The sequence below is a fragment of the Poecilia reticulata genome, linkage group LG7, assembly GCF_000633615.1.
Source record: "Poecilia reticulata strain Guanapo linkage group LG7, Guppy_female_1.0+MT, whole genome shotgun sequence".
Lineage (NCBI taxonomy): Eukaryota > Metazoa > Chordata > Actinopteri > Cyprinodontiformes > Poeciliidae > Poecilia > Poecilia reticulata.
In genome coordinates this window covers 22,331,637-22,357,404 of record NC_024337.1, presented here as the reverse complement: position 1 = coordinate 22,357,404, position 25,768 = coordinate 22,331,637, and the positions used below count along the sequence as shown (strand labels likewise).

General features: G+C 37.2%; 1 protein-coding gene across 12 annotated transcripts in view; it reads right to left on the bottom strand.

Annotated features, from left to right (window-relative positions):
- LOC103467539 (membrane-associated guanylate kinase, WW and PDZ domain-containing protein 1-like) overlaps positions 1-25,768 on the bottom strand; it is a 143,865-nt gene that overhangs the window by 51,743 nt on the left and 66,354 nt on the right. For all 12 annotated transcript variants that reach the window (XM_017305709.1, XM_008414007.2, XM_008414009.2 and 9 more), the window contains exon 2: positions 21,051-21,167. Coding sequence is in view for 11 of the 12 variants with exons in the window: in XM_008414007.2 (XP_008412229.1) it covers positions 21,051-21,167 (117 nt within the window). In the remaining variant the exon portion in view is untranslated. The remainder of the gene's footprint in view (positions 1-21,050; positions 21,168-25,768) is intronic.

Below are 25,768 nucleotides of genomic sequence, written 5' to 3'. Positions count from 1 at the left end.
GATAGACTAGTGGCCTGTTCAGGGTGTACACTGTCTTTTTCTCACTGTAAACAAATACCTAATATGTAAAAAAATAAATGAGACGTTATGATAAAAAACGTTTCTACGTATTTGAAGAGTCATTTCATCAAGTACTTTTTACTCTCATGTTATTGAGTAAGAATACCTATATCAGATTTTAGCTCAAGTCTCGATCCCAAAAGATTTTTGATACACAGTAGATATTATTTCTAGACTTCTAACAGTCAATGCGTCTCATCAGTTTAACAGAGAAGGAATAATTATTTTTACTCTATTTTACGTAAAAGTAATTTAATTTTGCAATTACTTTTTTTTTTTATTATAATACGTACTTACAGTAAAAACAGTATTTTTACTCTAGGCTATGAAAGACTGAGACTCTAATTTTAGAACAAGCCTAAGCTTAATTTCTAGTAGTTTAAGAGGCTTGTAACATAGTACTGCTTAGACTTCTATGGCCTAACTCTGTCTATTATGTGACAATTCTGATAGTAGAGTGGAAAAGGGCTGTGGGGGAAGTAAGATTTTTGAGTTCAGTTCATAATGAAGACATACTCCTGATTTCTGGATCTATTAAGCTGTTTAAGAAAATGTATTGAGATCCTCCCATGCCCTGTATCTATAATGCAAGAAAATAACCTTCCTTTTTGGTGGACTTTGCTTTTCAGTGAAATGCAGAAACATGTTTCACATTATTTGACGACTGTTGTTGTGCCACCTTTTCCCAACGTAGTAAGGAAGTAATTTAATATAGCTGACATATTCCAGGATTTATAGCAGGCAAATACAGGAGACGGTTTTGAGGTGTGGCAAGGTTAACATTACAAAACAGATGTTTTCCACGCATGATTGAGTTTGAAGCCTAAACATCAACATGAATCCATTCCTAGAGGCACAGAGGGAGATGTGACAGGGAGCATCTGCCAAATGGTGGAATAGCATAAAAAAGGAGATAGAGAGGAAGAAAGAGGATGAAGGAAGGACAGGCACATGACAGAAAACAAAAAAACAATCACCTAATGGACATGTGAAATCTCTGACTAACTCACACTTTCTACCCAAATGTCTCCTCTGAATGAAGAAATAAAAACTGAGGAGCAAAACATGCAAACGACCCCACTGGCTGCTTACGTGGCACTTACTCTGCTTTTCATGTCATTAGGTTATTGTGGGAATCAAATCCCACAATTTGAATGCGACACAAAAAAAATAAGTTGGGACATGTTTACAAATGTTCGCGTGAGTGCAGTATTGATCTGAGCACTGCTAAAAGGATAAAGGGTTTCAGGAGAGCCTGGCTTTGTCTCTGTCACGTCACCAACATTGTCTTTACAGTATGTCCATGTGTCTTCTTTACAGCTACCCCGTTTAAAGCTTTGCAAAAATAGTAACGCTAAAGCAAGTAGTCAAAATGGGGTCAGCAGATAGCCTGACAAATTTGCAGCACTTTGAGAGAAAAACTGCTCCTTTAAGTAAATTCAAATGTTTTTGTAGCTGCTTTTCTCTGTAATATCATTAAAGCAGATACAAATTATTTGCAATACTAATACACAAATGACAGCTTAACTATGGTATGGCTGCATTTCAATTCACCTATGTTGAAATACAACCATGTTCCTATCAACTCAGATCAGCTTCCCAGTCTCACCTGAAGGAAAGCACGTTTCCACAACATGATACCACCACCACCATGTTTCATGTTGGGGGTGTTATAAGCAATGCGACAGGCAGCGGTAGTTTTACCGCACACATAGCATGTAGGCCAATAAGTTCAACCATGGGCGGACAATGATCTAATCGAAGTATCCAGAGGGAAAACGTACACACGGGGACAACAGGGAAACTCCATAAGGACAAAAGAACCCTGGCCAGGATTTAAACCTAGGACCTTCTTGCTGCAACACAATAGTGCAACAAATTGTGCCACTGTGCCACTCTTCATTAACCCATTCATGTAAAATGAACATTTACACACACCTTGAATGATTTTCATATACGAGAAGGTTTTCAAATTAGCCAGAAGAGGAGAAGGGTGAAGGGGGTTAAGACTCAACTGCTGGAGCAACAACAATTGTTGTTAAAATACAACCATATAACAGGAAATATAACAGGATATAACAGGAAGGTACAACTGAGGTAAAGTTTGCATATCGTCCCCTTGGTTCTGTGTCCTAAATTTAGCCAATTGTACAGCATTTACAGTAAACACACGTTTTCAGGAATGCACAGCACAAAATCAACAGTCGTGGAGATAAAGACAAAAAAAGCAGAAGTGTAAACACACATAGAGAATACTGTAGTCTGTTAGGAGTGTGAACTATAAATATAAGGTTAGTAAGGATAGGATCTGTCCTCACTGGCAGTTCATAAAAAGCTTCAGAGGCAGGGGACCTGTGTCCCTCAAGCAGCCTGTTTGAGTGCTTGGTATGACCCACATCCTACCTCCTAATACTGGGCCACTTACATACTGTGACTGAACATGTACCATAAGCTGCAGGAACATCAGAACAGCCCTAAGATATTAATTACATACCTTGAAGTTGCACACAGAATGAAATAGGATCCCTACGGAGTAACTCAGGATGTGACTCTTGATAGCCATTTAACAGCTTCAGTTCAGAAACACACACACAAAAAATATTCAAATGGAAAATAAATAAAATTGCATTTAATAAAACTATAAGGACTGTATGAGATTAAAACTCCCAGCTCAAAACTAAATGATGTTTAGATAAAATATACACATTAGATTGCTTTAGTTTTTATCTGGACATTCTTCATACAAGATAACAATAAGAGGAAACACAAGAAATAAATCCTGACATACATGTTTAATCATATGCTTTAAAACTTACCTTTGAAATTGCACACACAAAGAAAAATATCTCTTTGTGTGTTAATTCTTTTATTTTATCACCAGAAAACAGGTATTTATCAAAGATAAACGTGATTTTACAAGTGTTGAACATATCCTTCATATAGCAGAAAGATAATTCACATTTCTTAAGCCTCTTAAGCTACAAGTTCACACAAGCTCAGCAGATTTAAACTGAGAGGTGAGCCATTATCTGAGGTGAGCCTGACAAAATATTGCATTACTGATGAATGCCATTAGTTAGCCAAACCAGACCAGTCAAATATATCCATATCATGAGATCATTTAAAATGTTCTGATGCATCAGTCATTCTAGCCAAGCCAAAAAGCATTTTTAAATAAAATGTCTGCATTCATTTTTTTGCAAGAATATTTAAATTAGTTCATGGAATTTATGAAAATGAACACAATGTTTTGCTACTACTTTATTAAATCTTTTTATGTAAAATCTCTTTCTAGTCATGCACCCTAAAAAATAATTTTATAATAATTTACAAAAATCATGCAAAGTTGGCACTTTTAATGGACTTTTAATGCAACTTTTAGAGCAACTTTGCATTAAAAGTGTCATTATTTACCGAATGACACTTCATGACAACTGTCAAACATTCATAAAGACTTCTTGATGTTCATGACAGGTGTTATGTCATGTTTATGACAGCATCATGTCAGTCTTATGCACACTCCTTCAAATAAAGTGTTAACATTAAATTGTATCCATACATATTAGCTTAACCAAAACATCCAACTAAGTTGAATTTAATTTTATTTCTAATGGTATAATGTAAAAAAAATCTATAGCACAAAAACAGCACCATATCTCAGTCCGTCACCTCATGGGACACACCAAATAGTAAAAGGCTGAACAGGTATGACTCTTCTGAAAAGGTTTATCTTTTAAAAATCAACATTGTAGCAATGCTTAGCTGTGGACAAGCATGGGAGAGATGAAACCAAAGTATAAACAACATTCATTCAAAATCATAACCTCTAGCAAACCTTCAAGCATGATGGTGATAGGTTCATTTTTGAGTTTGTTTCACTGAGACATGACTTTGGCACAGATGAAGCTTGTTTGATTAAAGGTATCAAGAAATAGACAGCAGAGTCACTTAACAGTAACAAACCTACTGTTAAGTGTTATTACAGATGAATGTCAAACCAGGCCAGTGAAACATATCCATACACACCATGGATATAATTTAACCCCTACGTTAGAAACAATTAAAGCAATTAAAGCTGCAGTGTGCAACTATTACAAAGAATAGTAACACACTACTTTTTACATATTTGTTAAAAATGTCACCACAACATAGTGACAGTTTCAACAAATATATAAAAAGCATATTATTATTATTATTTTTTTACAAAGGTCACATAGTGCAGCTTTGAGTTTGAATACAGTCCCTGAATCTCATCTTAGAGGTAGAGCCTAATAAATTAGAATATTATCAAAAATATTTTAGGAAAATGTATTAAAAAGATAAAACACACAGTATGTACATCTACACAAAATTGTAAAGGAAAAATAAAAATAGGCTTTTTAATGAAGAAATGCTATGGGTTGTTTCTAACATGGACAACCTCCAAAAAAAGAGTAAGGCACAAAACAAGCTTTGCTAAAGAAGCTGATTTTAATGAATACTGTATCTAAAAATTGTAATGGAAAGTTGAGAGGAAGGAAAATGTGTGGACACAGAATAGAGACAACCACAGTTTTTATCTGCTTGTGAAGCAAAGCCCGTTAAGGCATTGAACAGAAATTTCAACGGTTTGGGCTAAGGTTAGAGCTGAAGTGAAGAGTACACTTCAGCACAACAAGAATCTCAAATGGAGGTCTTACTTCTTATTCAACATCCTAACTTTTCAGAAGAAATACAATTGTGCAATGCAGTTGGAAATTGAGGTCCCAGACTCTAGAGAAGGAGTTAAAGGACACAGAATCCAACTTGCTTGAGGTCCAGGATGAAGTTTCCACAGTCAGCGATGATTTCGGATGCAATGTCATGTGTGAGAGTGCTACAGCCATCTAGCATAAAATTTTAGAGCAGCTCATGCTTCCTTCTGCTGACAAGCTTTAAGGAGATGCTGATTTTATTCTCCAGTAAGACTTGGAATCTGCACACACTGCCAAAAGGACCAAATACCTGCTTTAATAACTCTAGTATATGTGCTCAAATGGCAGGTAAACTTAACTGACCTACATCCTTCTCTATAGATAATTATTGGAGTATTGTCAAAAGGAAAATGACAGACACCAGATCCAACAATTCAGATGACCTAAAAGTCACTATTACAGCAACCTGAGATTCCCAGACACCTCAGCAGAGCTGCAGGCTGATCATCAGTGCTGTCACCTCTGCCCGCTGGCGAGACCCGAGGAGCCTGTGGGGATTTATCTTATGAATATGTAAATATTTTTTATGCCCCACCAACTACAGAGGTACAGTAAAGGGCTCTCAATTGTGTTCTATTTTTTCTCCCTTTATCTTTTTAGACTTATGTTATGCAATGATGGCTCGAGTTTTATTTCGAAAGCAGGAAAATTATTTTCACTCTTGAACGACAATGGATGGGATGATTAGAGTTAAACTATTATTTCTATTTGCGTATGTGTTATACAAGTAAAATGAACATGTAAAAGGCTACAAATTATGAAATTGTGCATTGGATGTTCAATGCACCAAGTCAAAAATAATAACTTAACTAAGTGAGATCAATTTCTCCATTTGTTCCTTTTTACTAAGCTTCAATGGTGACAATGAAAGCTAATATTATATCTACTTTAACTGAGACAGAAACCTGTCCCTAATTTAAATACCAACAACAATCACATCCTTATATGTAGGTGAAATCTGCCCTCCAGAGTATTAACAATAGACATTGCGCTGACAGCACTATGTTGCCATCTGATACCCTTCATCGCCTTCCTGCTGTTGATGGTCTGGGGAGCTTCCACTTATTGTCTAACACTGACACACACACTTGCAGTCACACACAAACACATGCAACATCTGCTGTTTTTAACCCCCGCTGCTTTTTATGTGTGAGCATGGCAGGGAGTGCATACGAGAACAAGAACTGACCAGAGAGTGAGATTAACCTTAGATGAAGGGATTGGAACTAATGTAAGAAAATTGGTGTTTTCCTTACGAGGGGGAAAAAAAAGTCAAGCAGTTCTAGGTAAATAACAGAAACAGCAAGAGGTTTGCACTGGACAAACATTTTAGTGCGTAACTACACAGGAGTAACATGCTGTGTATTTAAAATAGGGCATTAAAATCATAACTCCAGCACACACCAGAATTTGTTTCCAGAATAAACAGAAGCTTTGCGATGATGCAAAACATGTGTTGTGAAAACAGAAAACAAACTGAAAATACGTGAACATCTTTGGGTAAGACAGCTGAACAGAAGCAGAGACGGCAAACAGCCGCAGAGGGAGTAAGCAGGGAACTCTCCTGGGCCTTTAAGCCAATTATCAGAGCTACATTGATTGTAGCAGCACTTTAAGGCCTCGTCTACACAAGCAGTCCCTTAATACACTGGTCAAGAGAAGAGAGCGTTTCAACCACAAATTATGCAAAGATGGCCAATTCCGCCCATTATGATGTCACGGGGACAAATCCTTTCAGACATGCTCATGTAAATATTATTTTTTTCAAATTGAAAGTTTTCAAATATGATAATATAAAAGCACTGGCCAAAAAAGGGGCTGGTTTATTGATTGCAGAGCAAACACAAGACATATTTGGAACAGATCAAGCACATTTTATGAAATAGTCACTAAAAAGATAAATAGCAGATTTACAGTAATACAAAAAAAGCATCTGAAGCCTGAAGTAGCCATTGGAGTTACAAATGTGAGTAATGAAGAAGAACCTGATTCACCTGGTGTTTGCACTTACCAAACTTCATTTATACCCTCCAAATTCAGGTGTAGGAGACAGATGGAGAGCTAAAGGGATAGTTTTGATTTTGTGGTCATTATCAGTATTACTTCCCTTACCAGAGTTTTTAGAGAAGTAAATAAATCATCACAGCAATAAAAAGTTAACTAGTTAGACAAAAGCCCCTGTTTTATCTGATTTTGCCAATTTAAAGCAATTCAAAATATCCCTATGAATGGGTCAGCCTGGCTAGCTGTTAGCTTTTCATCGTTGACATGATTTTTAGTTTTCTACAATCTCAATTAGTCAATTCAAGGCAAAGGAGCCACTAATAATAAAACATTTAGAGAAAAATGAGATATCTTTCTTTAAGGCTCAGATGTTGACTGAAGTTTCATGTAAGTGAGAAAAACAAAGATCTGTGACCTGATTTGAACTCAAGACTCAAGACTTCACTTGAAGTTGTGCTCTTAAGACTTAAAACATGACTCATGTAACGGTGAAGGAAAATCCTAAGTTCATACATTGTTCTATTTTTGAGGTTGTTCAAATAAAAGTAACATGTGGAAAAAGTGGCATTATAAGATTATATTCAAAATAAATACACAGATAAATAAAATAAGTAAATGCTCCAACACGTATATATATCATATATTCTCCTGTGAAAATGTCAATTTAATAAGACAAAGGAGTACATGATTGGATGTAAAACATGCAGTAATGCAGTGTCAATGGTGGACTACACAGCATTCATTAAATGAGAAGATAAACTGGAAAAGATGACTTGTGGAAATCTTTTTGTTTGCTAACAGAGCTTCATATAGCAAAAAAATAATGATTTTCCCAGCACCAAGGCAATGGTTTTCTCTTTAAAAGCTGCATCTTATGACAAAAAATGCATTAAAAATTAATTTAAATCCACTTTGTACAAACTTTTGATTTACATGAAACCTTGACGGACCTTGGGATCTTACTAAATATTACACTTTGACAGCTTGGCTTCAATTAGTGCTCCCATACAACTTTAAAGGAAATGCTGGCCTATAATGATTTATGAAGAGAATAATGAGTGAATCAATGTAGTAGAGGCCCTTAGAAAATTATTAAGCAAATAGCCACTCCGCTCCAGATCCTGCCCATGGTTAAAGGTGCAGTTAGAAGCACACCGTGCTGAATTAGGCCCAGTTAACTAAAATGGGATTAGGGGAAGCTTCAACACCAATCTGTAATGCCTTATTGTGTTTCAAAACCTCTCTCTTACTACAATTTCTGGTGGCACAAAAACATCTCTATGAACAGCGCATATAACTTTCAGTTTAACACATTTTCATAAATAAAAATCTGGAGTAAAATGAGGTTTAAGTCATTTTACTCTAATGAGTAAAATCTAAGCACTGCTATTGAGGACATATTACTCAGTCTTTATAAATGTAAAAAAAAAAAAAAATCACATAATAGTTATTATCTTGGAAGGAATACTTTAAATGAAAACACTGCATGTTTTCCTTACCCATCTGCCCCTTACACTCCAGCGCACCTGTTGTGTTATTTGTGGTCACTATTCTTGAAGGGAAAAGTCAGGATATTCAGTTGGTTGTAGTTTCCCATTTGAGCTGCAGCATCCTACAACCTGAACCAAGCTAAATTTCTTCTCCAGGTATCAATGCAACACATACAACAATATAAATGTTTTTGTCTGTCTGATAAACTCTTGTATACATTATTTTCTCTGTTATTGCATTTACGTTTTAAACAACAATACAACTACAAGTGTGTTGCATTTGAAATATGCCAGATAGTTAATTTGTCTACTCACTCAAGTAATTTTCCACAGGCGCTTAAAACCTTAGTAATTAAGCTAGAACTGCAGCTAGTGATTATGTTAGTAATCGCTAGTTATAAATAAAACTGACACATTCTGCAGATTTTTTTACTTACCACTTAAGCTTATATTACACAATATTAGAAATGTATATGAAAATGCAAATAAATAAATAATTCAATGCATAAATAAATATTTTCTTCCCTAAAATGTGATGTAGCATTTCTTTAGTAAATGTTTGAACATTTGTTGCAAAGGATGAATCTGCAGCTAAAAATACTGTAACACCAATGTGTGAAAAGCTCAACCCTTTCTGCTTGACTTAGCATCAACTTAATGTAGCGGGGATCAAATGATTATCTTTTTCAATTCACTGATTATTAATTGCACAACAAAAGGTGCTAAAAAATTAGATTTTTTTATTTTATTTTCTTTACAGAATTTGAACCAGGTGAAACTGAAACCATGCCACTTAAGGAGTTCTGGGTAAAACATATTTACACTATTTCTTGACATCAGTCCTGCACAGGGCACCAATGATAAGTTGAAAAATTAGACAGGATTGTCTGGTACTTTGTGGAATTGGTTGAAATCTTAATTAGCAGACCAGGGCTAATTTGTTTCATTTGACAATTATTAATCTAATCAAACAAAGGTCTGGAGTTCTTCAAGGCTCCAATTTCTGGCCATTTTCTTTGTACATCTATTTGTTCCCTCCAACTATGTTTTCTTTCAGTGAAACCACATTGATGAACAGTTATGAAGCCCATATCAAGAAGTTAATGAGTCAAAATTTCCACCAGCCTGATGCATAAAAATCAGAAGCTATTTTTTACAGTCACAAAATTATAAGATTAGATATCAGAACTCAACTGGACTAAAACAGCTGAAAAACAAATGAGGAAGAAACCTGCCATTATGGAACCAAATAACATTTGATCATGTAACTAAATCTGCTTACTACTCACTTAAAACATTGTCAGAGTATCTTATCGACAAAAGATACACACACACACACACACACACACACACACACACACACACACACGCATCCACGCACACACGATGCATGCTTTTATTTTCTACATTATTTTTTAAATTATAATAATAATCAGGTGGTTGCAGCTCCCCCAAAGTCCTGGATCATATTACACTAGTCACCAGTCTTACACTAGACTCAAGTCTTAGTCTTTGTAATATTATACATTTTAAATACATGTCAGATTTATTGAGCAGGTGCGACCCTTAGACCTCTGAGGTTGTAGGATAACTGTTCCCTCTTGTGTTCTCAGGTTTGGAACTAATCAAAGCGAGGCATCATTTAGTTTCCATGCTCTTAAATTATGGAACAAACTCCCTGAAAGTCTAAGAGCAGCAGAAACCTTTGCCTATAGTTTAAATCAAGACTTAAACATATTGTTTACTTTACCAGATTAACTTGTAGACATATTCTTGCAAATGATTTTCTTGCTTTGAATTAAATTTTCTTTACATGTATTTTTTATTTTTGGAAAAGCACTTTGAATTGCCTTGTGTATGACTGCATACACTGGCCTAGACTAAAAGAAAAAAAAAAAAGTTTTTGAAATTGAGAAAAATGTTTCTCATCTTAAGTTGTTCAGCTGAATGTAATATGTTAAGATTTATTTCTGAGGTATTTTATTGGCACAATAATTTAAATATAACAAACATTACCCAGGTCTCTGATAAGGGAAAGTCTAGCATTCTTTCTCATGTAACCGGTTTTATATGTTTTGTTTTGTTTTTTACAAAATAGAACTCTAGCAGGTTCCTTGTTGTGATTCTTTGAATTTAAAGATGATGGAGTTGCCCATTAAAGAGGAGGGTGGAAAGGGAGAGAAAACCCAGATACAAAATGCTGCTACTGCCCAACATAACAGGCTATTCTTTCAGCTCGCGCCACAACACTCCTTACAGCTGAGTCCAGCCGCTATTCTCCTGCTGTTCTCACTGCTCCCTCCTTTCAATATGGGGGAAAAGAATGAGGGGGAGGGTGAAAATGAATAGTGGTCAAGCACATGCAATCTGAAGCATCGTTAGCTAGGAATCTTGTGCAACGACACAAAAGATACAAAGGCTTTTAATTTAACATCTTCATAGAAAAGACTATTTGTTGGGGAAATCTAAGGCTGAGAAGGAAGTAGAAGAGGGTTTCTCAAGGAGATACAAATGTAGGGTATATGGGGAGGAAAAATAAAGAAAAAGATGCTGCTGCAGGAGCTAATGACAGGGAAAAATGTCCTCCAACAGCAGGCGAGTGTGTCAACACATCAGGGTTTAAATTCAGCCCATCTAACCATCTCTGATGATGAGATCCCTCATCATCACAGAAGCACACAGCAACACATCGAAACATATGAATACTGAATCACAGTCTGCGTAAGCACCGATTCCAGCAGTCTCTACACCTGAATGTATTCCTGCATCTCTGTATCCGTATATTCTCCCCACCCACATCGCTACCAATCTAATTCCGGAAGCCAGGGCATCACTCCCATGAGAAGAAGCGAAATGTCAGAATTACCTCTAAAACGCCACTGCTTCTGCTCTCTTCCTCTCTGCACGCTAATCCACGGAATATTTCAAAACGATAAATCCGAGCAGGCTGACTCCGGCTTTTCCTTCCCCATCCAAAACCATCCATGGATCATGCAGCTGTCTTTCCACCGGTACGGGCTTCCAGTTTACAGGCTCATTCAGGCTGGTGGTGAGTCGGCAGCTGCCGTTTTTCTTCAAAGCTCCACAAGCAGAGCAAATTAGAGGTCCAGCCCAGCTTAGAGGCTAAGCCAATGTGTGCTATTCACACTCCGGTTCCTGTCTGAGGCCAATGGCTGCAGCTTCACAACCCCCTGCATACTCCCGCCCACTGCCTCCCTCCCTCCTACTCTGGTTCTCTTTCCTTCCTCTCCTCTGTCTTTTCCTTCATCTCCTACTTTCTTAGTCATAAATATAGACTCTTGACATTACCTAACACATGGTCTGTTTAGATAAACAATAAGCAGTGTGCAGGTCTCCACAATAATAGTTTAAAAATAAATAAATAAACAAATAAAAACCTCGAGGGGTGAGAGCAGGGTTAAAGAGGGGAGCAAAGGGCATAAAAAAAGGGGCTCACACAATAGACATGAACTGTGCAACAGATGGTAAGAAAAGGACAGTGCAAGACAACACAAGATACAAATTCCTATTAATCTAGTACTAAGCACTGAAAACTGGTGGCCAATGTCTGGCATTCACCACAATTTGTTGAAACCAGAGATTCAGAACCTGGTGCATAGTCGAAGAAAGCTTGCAATCAGAAAGTGCAGACCGGTAACTGCAAGAGCATAAGATGGTACCCAGACAGTCGCTGTATAAAACCCAAGACTTGTTAGAGAAGCAAGTCACACAATGAAATTTTATTTATTTGTCATCATTGTCAAATTGATCAAACTAAACAAAGTAAACTGCAAGGACATTGCTGAACTTAATCAATATATACAAGTTAGATGAAACTAAGAATGCTGGATGGTGTGGGGTTTTTTTTTAGGCAGATGCAATAAAATCTATACCGTAACCAGCTGCTTATACAGGCAAACTGATAAGATAGATACCCTAATGATTACTTGGGACTATTTCGGGACAAATAGCTCAATTTCAAAAACTGTCAAAACTATATTTAACAGGTCATAATAAATGTAAATATATTTGTTTACTAATGAAAAACTAAGTCATACTCCTTGGAGATTTAGATGTAAACTGTTTCAACCAAAACTATTTGTTTTATTAGAAAACGAGATAGATATCTCTGAAAAGGTAATATATAAAATGTTTAAGGAGCATCAACTTTGAGATTTGAGATTTTTACTTTTTATTTAATTAAAAAATTGCATTTTGAAAAGTACTTGCATCCATCTCAACAATTAATGCAAAAGGCTTCATCAGCAGTACACCCATTCAGCCCTTCTTATAATCACTGAGCAGATTTCTGTAAGTTTCTTCTGGAACCATTTTTTTCTAGTGATGAGCGCCAACTCATCACTTAAATAAGAATTAAATCTTATAGCTTTTTATTATAGATTTAATTCAGTACTGGCTAGGCAGCTCGACTGTGTTTGGGCAATAAAACTTTTGATAAGAATTTTCCTTCAGATCACAAACTATTCATTTACAATCTGCAACAATGAAAGTATCAATTTAAATTTAAGTTGCACAATATAATAATTCTGCTCATAATCACATTTTTAATAAGTGCAACACTGAAATATCAAAGACTGCAAATAGTCAATGTTTAGTTATGTCAAGGGCCATACAAGCAGATTCTGAATGTGAAAAATATATTTGGCCTGTTGGATGGACTTTCACTGCTACCAATTATCATACTTAATGCATATATTAATGACTTTGGTGCTAAAGCTTATAAATAGAACTAAAATGATATTTTTAATCAATATTGTTATTGTAATATTCAAAAATAGCATCGTATAGATTTTCCTGATATTGTACAGCTCTATGTATCACAGATTGTCAAAGTGGGAATAATAGATCCATTTTGTTCTCACTATTAACCTTTAAGTCACTAGAAAAATCCCATTGAGATTAAAAAATGTCTTTTGCAACAGAATTCTGACCAAAAATGGCAGCAGCACAGAGAGTTTATAGAACTCTGCATACGGAGCAACCAAAACTACACAGGTATGCTTCTAGGCTCAGGTAAATCTGAAAGTACTGATTGACTGATTCTGAAGGTAGGAATTTGGAGACGTAATCATTTTTCCTTATACTAGACAATGATTAGCTTAAATCATCAGTTTTCCAAAATAACTGAAATGGTGCACAGTGAGTCTTAAAATAAGTCACTATTTTTATATCTGGAAAAGTTGATTACAACATGATTAAAACTTTTAAATGCAGATTCTCATTGGAACCAACTATAGGTTAGAAATAATCAACATAATCAGCAAGTGCTGTTTTTTCTCTTGGAAAAAAAGCTGTAAGTTAATCATAAAGCTGGTTTGCAGATTACCTAAGGTTCGCTTACAAATCTGGAGCATGGGGCGCTACACTTTTAATGTTTCCTTGATATTTTGTTAGCTCAGTATCTACTCAAAGCAAAAATAAATAAATCAAACTGTTCTCCTAAATCAAGCAGTAGTGCCACTGTAACGGTAGATTTTATTAGCTCTGGCTTTAGTTTCAGCTTTTAGAGGTCAATGTGGAGCCCAAAAGGCCCCAAGAGAAAAAGAAAAAAAAAACTATTAATCAACAGGAGTGGGAGTGATTTAAACTCAGACACAGCAGCAACACGAACACAAATGTCAGCAAAGAAAGCTAAACCATATCTAATGAGGCAGCATCACTTCTCGCTTGGAGCCACTCAGGCTAGCTAAAATGCAAGTTAGCTGCTCATCCCTAGCACAGCATAAGCACATCCAAATCATCACAAGACCCTCACACTCAAGTCTGGACCATAACAGAGGATCTTTGTGCACTCAGTGAATTAAAGCACTTAATTTCTTCAACCTCCCAAGGAGGGCCATCAACAGCATCAACATTGACAGGCTAAAATAAAATTAGTTAAGGAAGCTAACAGTAAGAAAATGAACAGAGAGCAGAATTTAGCCCTATTTTAACGGTTTAATCAGTTAGATTAGCTCCCTTGCTGTATATTGAACTCACATTAGCTCAGGTCTGCTGTGAGTACGCAGGGGCTGCAGTCTGATGGTTTTTAGTTGACCCGAGTAACCGGGGAGAGCCTGTCAACCATCTACACATCCTCACTTGAGCATTAACGAGATCAAAGGACGATCATCCCAGAAACGCTTGACGAAGCACAGTGAATAAGGATGATCTATTACATCAACATTATTGTGAGCTACATTTTGTACGCATAATCACAGTGGGTCGGCATCAAGATTAATTAAGTTGATTTGCAGAAACTGGGGCGAGGGCGCAGTTTTGTTCTAAACTCCAGGTGCACAAGCACAGGAAGAGGTTGTGGAGGATTTACCTCCAAATACCTTTCAAGTGGGATAGGAAGAAGATTGGCAATATCAAAACAACATCAGAGACCACCGCCTCCATGGCAGGCTGCCAACTGACAAACCAACCACACAGATGAAGAAAGAAAAAGGAAAATTTCTGTTTATAATGGCCAATATATATTCTGTGAATAATTTTAATAGTGGCAGGTGATGTTCCTTTGTGTATATATCTGAAAACGATTATAGATATTGCTCGACAATCACCCTATTCATAAAACATGAACCTCTCACACACACACACGTAAACACATACAGAGGAAGTCTGCACCTGTCTTCGTACACCATTGCTATGTAAAACACTGTTTGCCCAGCCTTTCTCTGCAAGCCAAAGTGCTTCTGTTTTTTTCACTGTTGACAGAGCAAACTGTGTGTTATTTGGTCACACGAGCAAAAATATGAACTGTGCATGTTTGAAAAGCAGGGGAACAGAAGCTGGGGCCCACTCATCCGTTACTAGAATGAATGGCCATCATTAGCATGAGGCTCCTCAGCAGCACCCTGCAATGCAGCGACACACAATGGCGAGTGCCACGCTTCCCCCTCAGAGAAGCCCTTTTGTTTGGGCAGCATCTGGACCTGACCTCCCTGCTTTCAAGGCTGATGACCCCCCCTCTCATGTCTTCCCTTCTTCTCTCCAATCTTAAAACCTTCCCTGCCTCTGCTTGCCAGCCCTTCTTCCAGCTAAGGAGAGCGGCCATGTCTTGCTTCTTGAAATGAATGTCTGTGTATTAGTGAAGCTTATACAAAGCCTGCAGGGTGAATCAGAAAATCAAAAAGGAAAAAGCACCAGGGCTATTGGCCATCTGTCCCTCTGGGTTGGACGTGCTTGCTCCGAGCGTGCATGCCCCCCCTTCATCTCCCCCCTCACATAATTCCCACCCCTACTCCCACCATTCCTGATTCCCTAGCCTATATACACACCATCAACCACACACACACACTCTGCCAATGCATACACCACAGCATGATGGTGGATGATGGCGAGAGCATCAGAAAGAAGAAAGAGAGAGAGAGAGAGAAGAATACAATAAGAAGCTGCCACTTGCCTGGATGCTGAAAAGAGCCTGGGGCCGGAAAAAAAAATCAACCAGTAATCCCTTACTTTGTGTGAGCGGCAAACAGAAATTTGTCTCCCACAATGATTTCCCCGAGATCGGCAATGGAGTGGAAAACAAGGAAGCGAGGGAGTGAAAGACAGCAAGAAGGGGAGGGGAGGATGAGAGTAAGAGAGAGAGAGAGAGAGAGAGCGGTGGTGATGAAGAGTAAGAACAGCAGAGGCAGGGAGACAGCGGGAGCAGCTAGAGTGTGACAGAGAGAGACGGAGAAAGGCAGCCGCCACCGCCGAGCCACAGGGACGCTGACACTCGCTTGGAGGATTTGATTTGAAGTGAAGAAGAGAGGAGAGCAACAGAGGGAGGGATCAGGTGGGGGGAGGGAGGACTGGTTCACTCTGTGGTTCAAACCCTGGGATAACGCAGAGATAACCCTCATCTACAAGCAGCAGCTGTAGACGTGAGAAGGAAATGAATCCCAAGAGAGAAAGAGAGAGAGACTTCCCTATCATTTGTGACATTTGCTACACATGATAACAATGGCCATCTGTAGCAACAAGCCAAAGAAAAGGAGAGGAGGGTGAGTGCTCTACTAGGATGTCCTTCATATAAGCACTACATTCATGGACATGCTTAGGCAAAATGACAACAACAAAAAAAAAGTATCTATATCAGCTGATGGTGCAGGGAAAAGCACCTGTTTGAGTCAAGCACTGCAAGAGAGAACAACAGATGCACTCAGGAGAGGGGGAGGAGACACAAAGAGTCGGAGACAAAGAAAACACAGGCCAGAGACGTGTGGCTTTTATTTGACTAGTTTTGTCATTCTGCCTTGTCATGCTAAAAACAAATTTGCATGTGTCTGGGTGTTTGAAGAAAAGAAAAGAAAAGACACAACAAAAACACTGATTGTAGGTCACCAAGAAAGGAAAAAGGGTTCAATGGAAAACAAATTTTGCAAAACAAAAAAAAAGAAAGATTGAGGTCAAGTTAAAGCACAAGAATAAAGAGAAACTCCATATAAGTCAATACAAGTTAAGATAATTCATTATACTTAATGTTGAAAGAGATAGGATCAGTTCTTTTTTAATCAAAAGAGATTTTCACAATTTTACTTGAATGTGTCTCGATAACCAAGAATGTCAATGAAAAGTTTATTTTAGCAATTCAATTCAAAACTCTTTAGATAGAGTACACCCTGATTCAGGTGTGGACAAGTAAGCTTCTAACGAACTGCGCTGGAAGAACAAACCTTATAAAATATCTTTCACATCTTCCGGTATTCATGCTGAAGAATCTGTTATATATAATTGTAAAGCCCAAAATGCCACTATTTGTTGCAGTTCTCCCTTAGTGACGTTTGGAGAAGCTTTTGATCCCACCTACCATTCTCTCCACTGAAAGTACTCCTCCAGCTTTGACTCAGCTTGTTTTAAGCTTTTAATTACTTCTTGTGAATCTATGTTTGTTTTGGAAAGATTCTTGAGAAGGCCACTCACTGTGAATGTGTGCTATGAACATCAACTGAACTGAAAACTAAAATCATTGCTGTGATTATGGGCCAGTTTCTTGTCTTGAAGCAACATCCTAACTTATGAAGGTCAAAACTCATCTGCCTGACTTAAGTAGGATGTTTTTTCATATTTCCCATTTTAAAGACGGTAAAAGAAAGAAAACTCAACAATATATTTTATATACGTTCGGTAAATGCGACATCAATTACAAATACACTCAGATGTTCTAAATGAAAGATAAAAATTCTTCTGTCGTATTCATTTAATATCAATTTTAGGAGGATCAAAAATTGTGTTTCCAAAGATTTAGTTGAAAAAGTTTTTATTTCTAAATGTTCTACAACAATAACAGATTAATTTATTTTTAACAAGTTGTAGCAGGAGGGTCAATAAATGTGGCAGGCAATGTACAAATATGGCAGAGTAAAAATCTGCCTGATAAAATTAAATACTTTGCTAGTAGTTGCATTAAAAAGACACAAGTTTGCCGTTTTCAGCTGACCCAACATCTTAAACCTCAAGAAACATAGCCAGAAAGAAAAAAATATTTGTTTATATTTAACCACAATAAAAGGTTTTTTATCTCAGTCATGTTTTACTTGAGGCTCTAACTCAGTCAACATATTTTTTGATTTGATTTTTAATCATCAAAATATGAACTTGCTGGTGCTTTTATAACCAAAGTGACAAAGTTGTACCAAGCCATACTGCTGCAACCAAGAGAAAAATTCAACTGTTTAAGACATGTTTGACCGAAGACCCAGTAGTGAGATGTTTTTATGCAAAGTTATGCCGAACTAATAGAATTGAACAAAAATGTCAAAATTTGCACAGAAACATAAAGATAAAACACTAAATAACCTTTTTAGACAGCATATCGGTGCAAGTTTCATAAAAAAAACAAACAAAGAAAAAACTCTGATTTTTAGGGTCATATTTGAAGGAAAAAGGAACATTATTGTACCATCCCTACAATTTAATACAGTTTTGGGATGACACAAATACAATGTGTGTGCATTTTTTTATTTTTCAGTTTGATTTCCTTTACAATATTACGGTGAAGTTAGATATTAACCATTTCTTTCTGAAAGGCCCATTGACATTCTTTATAAGAATCTATTTGTTGTTCAGGCTAGGGATAACATAAATACTGCGAGGTAGAGTAAAACATCAACCTTTTTCATGGGAACACGACATAATGAAGTCCTGTCTAACAATTTACAGTATGTTTAAAAGTACAGAGTCCGCTCAGATGTCCAACAGCTCATTCAGAAACAAGAAAGCTGTAAACATGGATATTTAATAAGTAACAACTATCAAGTTGATTATTAAATGTTTCTTCTGTTAGATTTCTACAACCTTAATGAGCAGCAGGGACTGCTAATGTTCTCCAATTGTTTTCTTTTAAATTCTTCAAAATGAATTGCTTTCAAGACTACGTCCTGTTGACTCCACGGTTTCTCCTCAGCATGTAGGAAACTATCTGTCAAATTGCAACCTTTGCAAGAGGTTATCACATAATGTTTATCACATAATCAGGCAGGAATCTATTTTCAATATATCAGAACATCATAATCCGAGGCAGGGCACCGAGGGAGGCTCACACAGAGGCGGATTTAACAGTCACATGGCAGAGCGCAAAAGAAGCACAGAGACTGGAGAGTGAAAAAGCCTCGATCAAGAGCGAAAAAGAGAGTAAAACTGGATCTATTTGCTAACTATATTTTCCTAAGGTGCAGTCTTATCCAGATACATGCAAAACAGTAAACAAATCCTATTTTAAACCGAGAAGAGAACTGAGTTGATCACTTCATTTGCTTGGTTAGATCATAACAACTTGATTGGTTAGAACATTAAAACATTTGATTACTCATCCATCCATCCATCCATTTTCTTTACACCCTTGTCCCTCAGTGGGTCGGGAGGATTGCTGGTGCCTATCTCCAGCTAACGTTCCGGGCGAGAGGCGGGGTTACACCCTGGACAGGTCGCCAGACTGTCGCAGGGCATTTGATTACTATGTTTACTAATTAATGCAACAATGGCAACATCAAAGGTCCAAAGAAATTAAGATGATCCTCAACCATCCTATCATGTTCATTTCTGAGGGAAAGCAGTAAAGTTCCTGGGTCAATTTGACATCGGACATTTTTTAATATGCAGTAGTGTCAAGAGTCCAAACGGTTCTCCCAAAACATTTTTGTATATCATCATTAACTCCATGACTAACAAATTCAGTCAATATTAAGTGCAATGATGTTCTTTACCTCTAAGAAATAAAAAAAGAATGAGAATAATTCAACTTGTTTTTCACTAAAATAAAACCATTTTGATTTTTTTAATGTCTACAAGGAAAATCTAGACTAAAAAAAAAAACCAATGGTTATGCATGAAAATTATATTGTACCCTAATTCTTCTCTGGCGCTCCTAAAGCTATTGAGCTGCTTGGAAGACATATATTGCCAGAATGAGGACCCCCTCCACCCCCCCTCCAATATGCATTAAAATTTATTTTATCCAACCTCCATCTACTTCTCCCCTAAAACAGACCTTCTTTCTAGGTTAGTCATTTCAAGGAAGATTCTTTATTGAACTGGGCAAGAGTAGCTCAAAAGCTGACTTGATGTCTTTGGCACGAGTTACTACTGTACCAGTAGGCCCTTGTACTGTCTTTATTACATTTTCAGCCCAGAGTCTTCTTGGTGTGTACTTTACGTAATTTGTTTCATAATCAGAATCATCAGACTTAGAGCTGATCTCAATAGTGATGGCTGCAGCATACCTTCTCACAGTTTACTAATGAGGTAAAGAGAAAAGGAAAAGGGTGTGCACTTGTGTGTCTGAGCACCAATCCAGTTAAAACATTATCATGACACTAGTTTTATTTGCCTAAAAATGTATGCTGATTAACAAGGGGTGTGCTGACAAAAATCAACTTAGTCTAAAATAGCCCAAAAATCACTCACCTCACATCCCCGCATATAGAATCCAGGTTATATGTTGTATCACACAAGTAATCCTAACTGCTAACTCTTAAGGGGTAAAAGGCATCATATGGCTTTATAAGAGTTTGATGTTAAATCATAGCAGTCACAGTGTTGTTGGCATGCCAGTGGTTTTAGGCTGGGCCATAAATACTTTCTAAGCTGGAGGATATTAATCTGTTAATGTTGTTTTCTGGGAGTGCTTTTTCCCCAATGTTGGTGCTCTTATTAGTACTGAAATCTTTATTTTTCAGTGCAAGTGCTTTTACAAAAACGTCTATGTTTCATTCGGTTTTTGTTTTCATTTGTAAACTATCAGCATCAATGTTAGTTCATTCAGAGTTGAACTGCATTTTAAGGTGAGTGAGGATTTAGCATCGACTTAGCAAGTAAAACACTTAGAAGAATTCTAGAAAAAACACTGAGAATTACTGGACTTTTCACCCAGATCCAAGTATTAGACAGCTGGGGAGTCTGGCTGGTTTCTAAATATTTGGTTTAAAGCAACTCTTTATGTATTTAATCACTCGGCTTAAGGAACTGGTCCAGCTCTGTCAACAGGACAATGTTTTTATGGGTTGTATTAACAAAACTTTCAGGCAGTGCTTAGAAATTTTCCTTTTAAAGTACTAAAGATTATTTTTAGTGATGACAGCAAAATTAATCAGAACAAGATGATTTTTCGCTACAAAATTAAAGAATTGTATTTGAAAGACGGAGATGAAACGAATAGGAAAGAAGCCAAAGAAGCATAACAATGTGGAAATTATGATCATGCAATGCTAAATGATTTTCCTTCTCCACTCAGATGTTCTTGTTTAAGCATGATGTTAGGTATTTTACTCACAAGGCACAGCATGGCGATACAAATTGGCTCGGATAGTCTTCTGCAAGTCGTGGTCAGGTGACGTTTTCTGAAACCTCAAACTCAAGAAGTGCTTCAGATCCTTGTTGAGCTTGTGACCTGGAAAAAGGAATCAGAAAAAAAACCAACTGAAGTAAAAAAAAAAAAAACTGATTAAGAAGGTATTTGGATAAAATGTTATTTTGCTAAAAGGTTACAGCAATGGACTGTAATCCCGTAAGGCGCAAAGAATAGACGCTTCAGTTTGGGTTGCCAATTTGCTCCGTACTCTATTATTACACATCAACATCTGTAAAGAAGTGGTCCCCGAGTACTTTATATAGCAGTCTGCCCCATCATTGTTTCACTCACACGGTGTTGGTGTTGCGATATTGTGCCCAACTGCTTTCTGGGTAACACAGACCAACCGACATGCTGCCGCTGCCGCCGCAGCCTCTGTCTCTCTTCCCCGACCCTCCGCCCCCCCTGGCTTTAAATGTATTATCAAACTTTATTAACAAACCAGTTTTTTGACAACTATCCCAGCATGCACCGCGCACTTCCTTTTTCTAAGGGGGAAAATGAAGGCGGCAGCTTCTTACCGTAGTTGCTAGACCTGTTGTGGCTCAATATTGGTCCATATATAAGGTGCACCGAATTATAAGGCGCACTGTAGGCTTTTGAGGAAATTGAAGGTTTTTAGGTGCGCCTTATAGTGCGGAAAATACGGTAATACAGTCAGATTTTTTTTTTTATCCATTAGTGTCTGTAAGCAATTCTCTGTTCTTTGAACTTTTTGCGCAAGTGCAAATAATGAAACTTTTTTTAAAGTTTGTATGACATATATGCTGTAATTCTTACAATATTAAACATTAAGATTTTTGCACACTCATCAAGATTCATGATTTTAGGAAAACATCAGAGCAGAACAAACAAAGCCCGAAAATGTGTCACTGCTAAGATTCCACATAAAACAAATAATCAAAAGAAACAAAAAAAACAATGTTCAGCGTTTGAGCCTCACATCAATGTATGCAACAGGATGGTTCACTCACTGGAACAGGTTGCAACGACTTACTAAAGGTTACTCTGATTGGATAAAACTGCACAGCACACCCAGAATTTATCCAATCGTATGTGTGTTTGCTGCTGACTGAGTTTGAACAGAGCTCTGGTGCTCACAATGGGGCCAGATGGCCAGAGCTCGCTCTCACGCCAGGGTCTCATTTAGGACCATTTAATGATCTCCAAATATATCACCATGTCTGCCAGAGCTGGCAGACAGTTCTTGGGGGAGGTGCCATGTCCCCTTGTCAGCCTTGGATCCCAGCAAAAGAGTTTCCTCTGGTGTCTGTGCTTCAGGATAACAGAGTCTGCTCAGCTTCCTCATTGGAAGGTTAGTGATGGCTTTCCAATTTCTAAAGTTCTCCTACCAAAGGAAAAATTGCATAACAGAAGAATATGTGCTTCTTTTTAATAATTTTTCTGCATTACAACCTTGAATCTATTTCAGTGGTATTTTGTATAATAGACAAAGTTGCACAAAATTATGGAGAAGGACAAGGACATTTCCATACAAATAAATCAGAAAATTGTGCCATGTATTTATAACATATCTCCCCAAGTCTATTTATTGAACAGATTTTGATTTTGCTTACTTACTTACTTTCTTGCTTCCTTCACTGAGATGAACACAGTAAATTTTTGTAAACAACTAAGAAAAAATGCGCATCCATACGACAGGATGCAGCAACTCACTGTAGCACAGAAAGCACTTAGCCTGGCATGGGTTGGCAACAGAAGTGAACCAGTAATGAACATGAACGTCATTCACTTAACTGGTGATAAATGTAAGAAACGCTAGCTAGCTAGCCAGGATACTAGCTTGTTACTGGTACCCTCAACCATCTTGAGTCGCAGAAGGCATTGAAGAAGTCTGCATGTAACTCAAATTTTTACATGACAGAAACATCCAGGAAGAAAAAAAAAACCTAAATGGAATATACAAGATTAAATAGTCCTGGCCACCACGGTGTAAACAATAACAAAATCCTGGATGAGATTTAGCCAGAATTGCAAAAATCTGGTTCATCATTGGGTTCAAACTCAAATCTCCTCCTGCTTTGAAATATTTCTGCCCAGATGTCGAGACACTGCTTGGCATTCTACATTGCTACATTTTTCTATTCCTAAACACACTCTCTAACACACACACACACCCATACAGCCCACTGTGTGTAATTCAGTGCAAGCAAAGCACAGTCAGGTAATTGTTACCTAGCAACCAGCCAGTGCTGACGACCATGATTACGGTCCCTGCTAGGCAAGCAGAAGTCAAATTGTTAAAGGAAAAACAGATACAACAGCACTCTCTCTCGTTCCCTTCCGCTCTTTACTGCAAACATACACGCATAGTCACACACTTAATTAACATAAATAAACATCTCTATTATGTTTCTATAAGTGCATTCTCTGCTGCTTCCTTTTGATTTATACAACCCACACAGAAGTAAGGATATGTAGCTCATATGTTTGCATTTCTACTCATCTTCATGTCAGATTTGCTGGCTCAGACATTTTCCCAGAGATAAAGACCCTTGTCAGGAACGACCTCCTCCTGCAGGCACATACGGTGAGCATTGACTGGGCCGCCCAGGTGTCATGCTCCATCAATGAGAAAGTCATCAAATATTCAATATTTATGTGGATTAAGACTGTGGGGATCACATAATACAATCACCCCACTGTGTTGCGACTGTGTTTTTTTTTTTTTTTTTGGTTGTGAAGATAAAGGCTTATTTAAAATCTGATCCATTTTCATCGCCCTTAGATATGCCTAAATATTAGTTTTAATTTGAATTTATTATAACACTTAACTTTACAAGTATCTTATAACTCCACCAGTATCTTATATGACACAGTCAGAACCAAAGAAATCCATGGCAGTCTAATCATCTGTTTTCCAAGTCCATCAGTGAGGATCCTGTTCCTGATATGATGATTTCTATTGATCTTCCCACAAGGAATACCAAAGGAATACTTGGGTGACACAGGTATGGCATTAATTAGCTCAAAAGTTGTGTTTAAAAAAGCCTTGGGAAGCTTATAAAGCAAATACATTATTGGTGCATTCCCAAATAGATGAAAAGCAAAAATCTGGTTCATCATTGGGTTCAATTTCCAGATGGTTAAAAGTGCCAGTTCAGCTGTTCAAAGAATTATGTGCCATTGTATGAACCATGGGAATCTCCAGCCTTTGTACTGCTTAGGGAGGAGGTGGATTCTGTGTCCCAGGGATTAACGTATTTTGGTGTGAAATGTGTGAATTAGAAGCAGAATGAGCACAACGCCTTGTGAAGATACTGCTGGCAAGAGAGTGCCATTACCCAAAACACAGTACTGTACCAACATGAAACGAGAGCCAACTCAGAGAGGAAGAAAACATTACTTCAAAACCAACATAAAAAAGGTAGGTGACAGTTTTTAGAAGCACACAAAGAGAAAGACATAAAATATACAATATTATGGGGAAAGAAGTTAACGAATCGGAAAAATGTGGTCTTCTAAATAGACAACAGTGGTATGAAGTCAACAAAGAGGCCATCTTAAAGCTCAGATCCCAGATCCATAGAAGGTTTATGACCAGAGCTAAAAAGGTATGTGTGAAAGACAAGAGTTCTACCAGGAATGATGGATGAAAATTTCACCTATTAATAAAACTGTCAACTACCAAAAACTTGAGAAAGACTGCCCACAACATTTGACTCAAGTCAAAATATATAGTTTAAAATACAATTCTACCTATTACTTTGGCTAAAACACAATGTAATGTAAAGCTTGTGCAAAGCAATGAAAAAAAAAGAAACATGTATAATATCTGCAATGTTTTGTAAATTCAAATAATCCTGACTGAGCTGAAACAGAAAGAAGTTTACTCTGACAGTGAACAAAAAAAGAAAGTGTGTCTTTTTATACACTCTATGCAAACGTCTGGCTTAGTCCTGACACAGAACCCTGAGGGACTTCACTTGACAGGCTGATTGAATCTGACATGATCGGGTTGGCATGAACACTGAAGGCTTTGTTTGAAAGGTAAGACGTATAGCATTGAAAAGATGACCCAGATATCCTAATTAGATTTTTCAGCCTATTTATTAAGGCATTTTGATCAATGGTGTCAGAACTGAGGCACAATCTTACAAAAGTCTGCAGCCATCAATATCACTTGATATTCTATGTGGAAGAGCTTAGGATAATCTTGTTTGAAAATTGTGAACAAATTGGTGAGTTGTAGTATCAGATGTGAAGGGAAGTGATGGTCAAGTGTTTTTGACATATTTTCACATGTTTCTGAAAAGCAAGGCAGACACACATCCATGTAATAATGTAAATTATTATTACATGTTAATTAAACTGGTGGGTTATTTCAATATGCTATGTTGAATGAGCAAGCAAAAAAAAAAGTGTTAAAGTGAAATAGCCGTGTTTAACATTTTTGGTATTGGCAAGTAGAACAGTAGAACTGCAACAGAAAACAGAAAAATACAACAACGTTCAATTTCTAGCTTTGGTCCTTTAGTCAGTCAATGCATGTTTTTTTTTTTTTAAGTTTATCTTAAAACATAATATTCCTACAGAAGACTGTTCACGGAGAAAAGATGTGAAACCTGACAGGGGATTCATCTGTGTTCTCATAACACAATACTTTATAATGGAGGCTG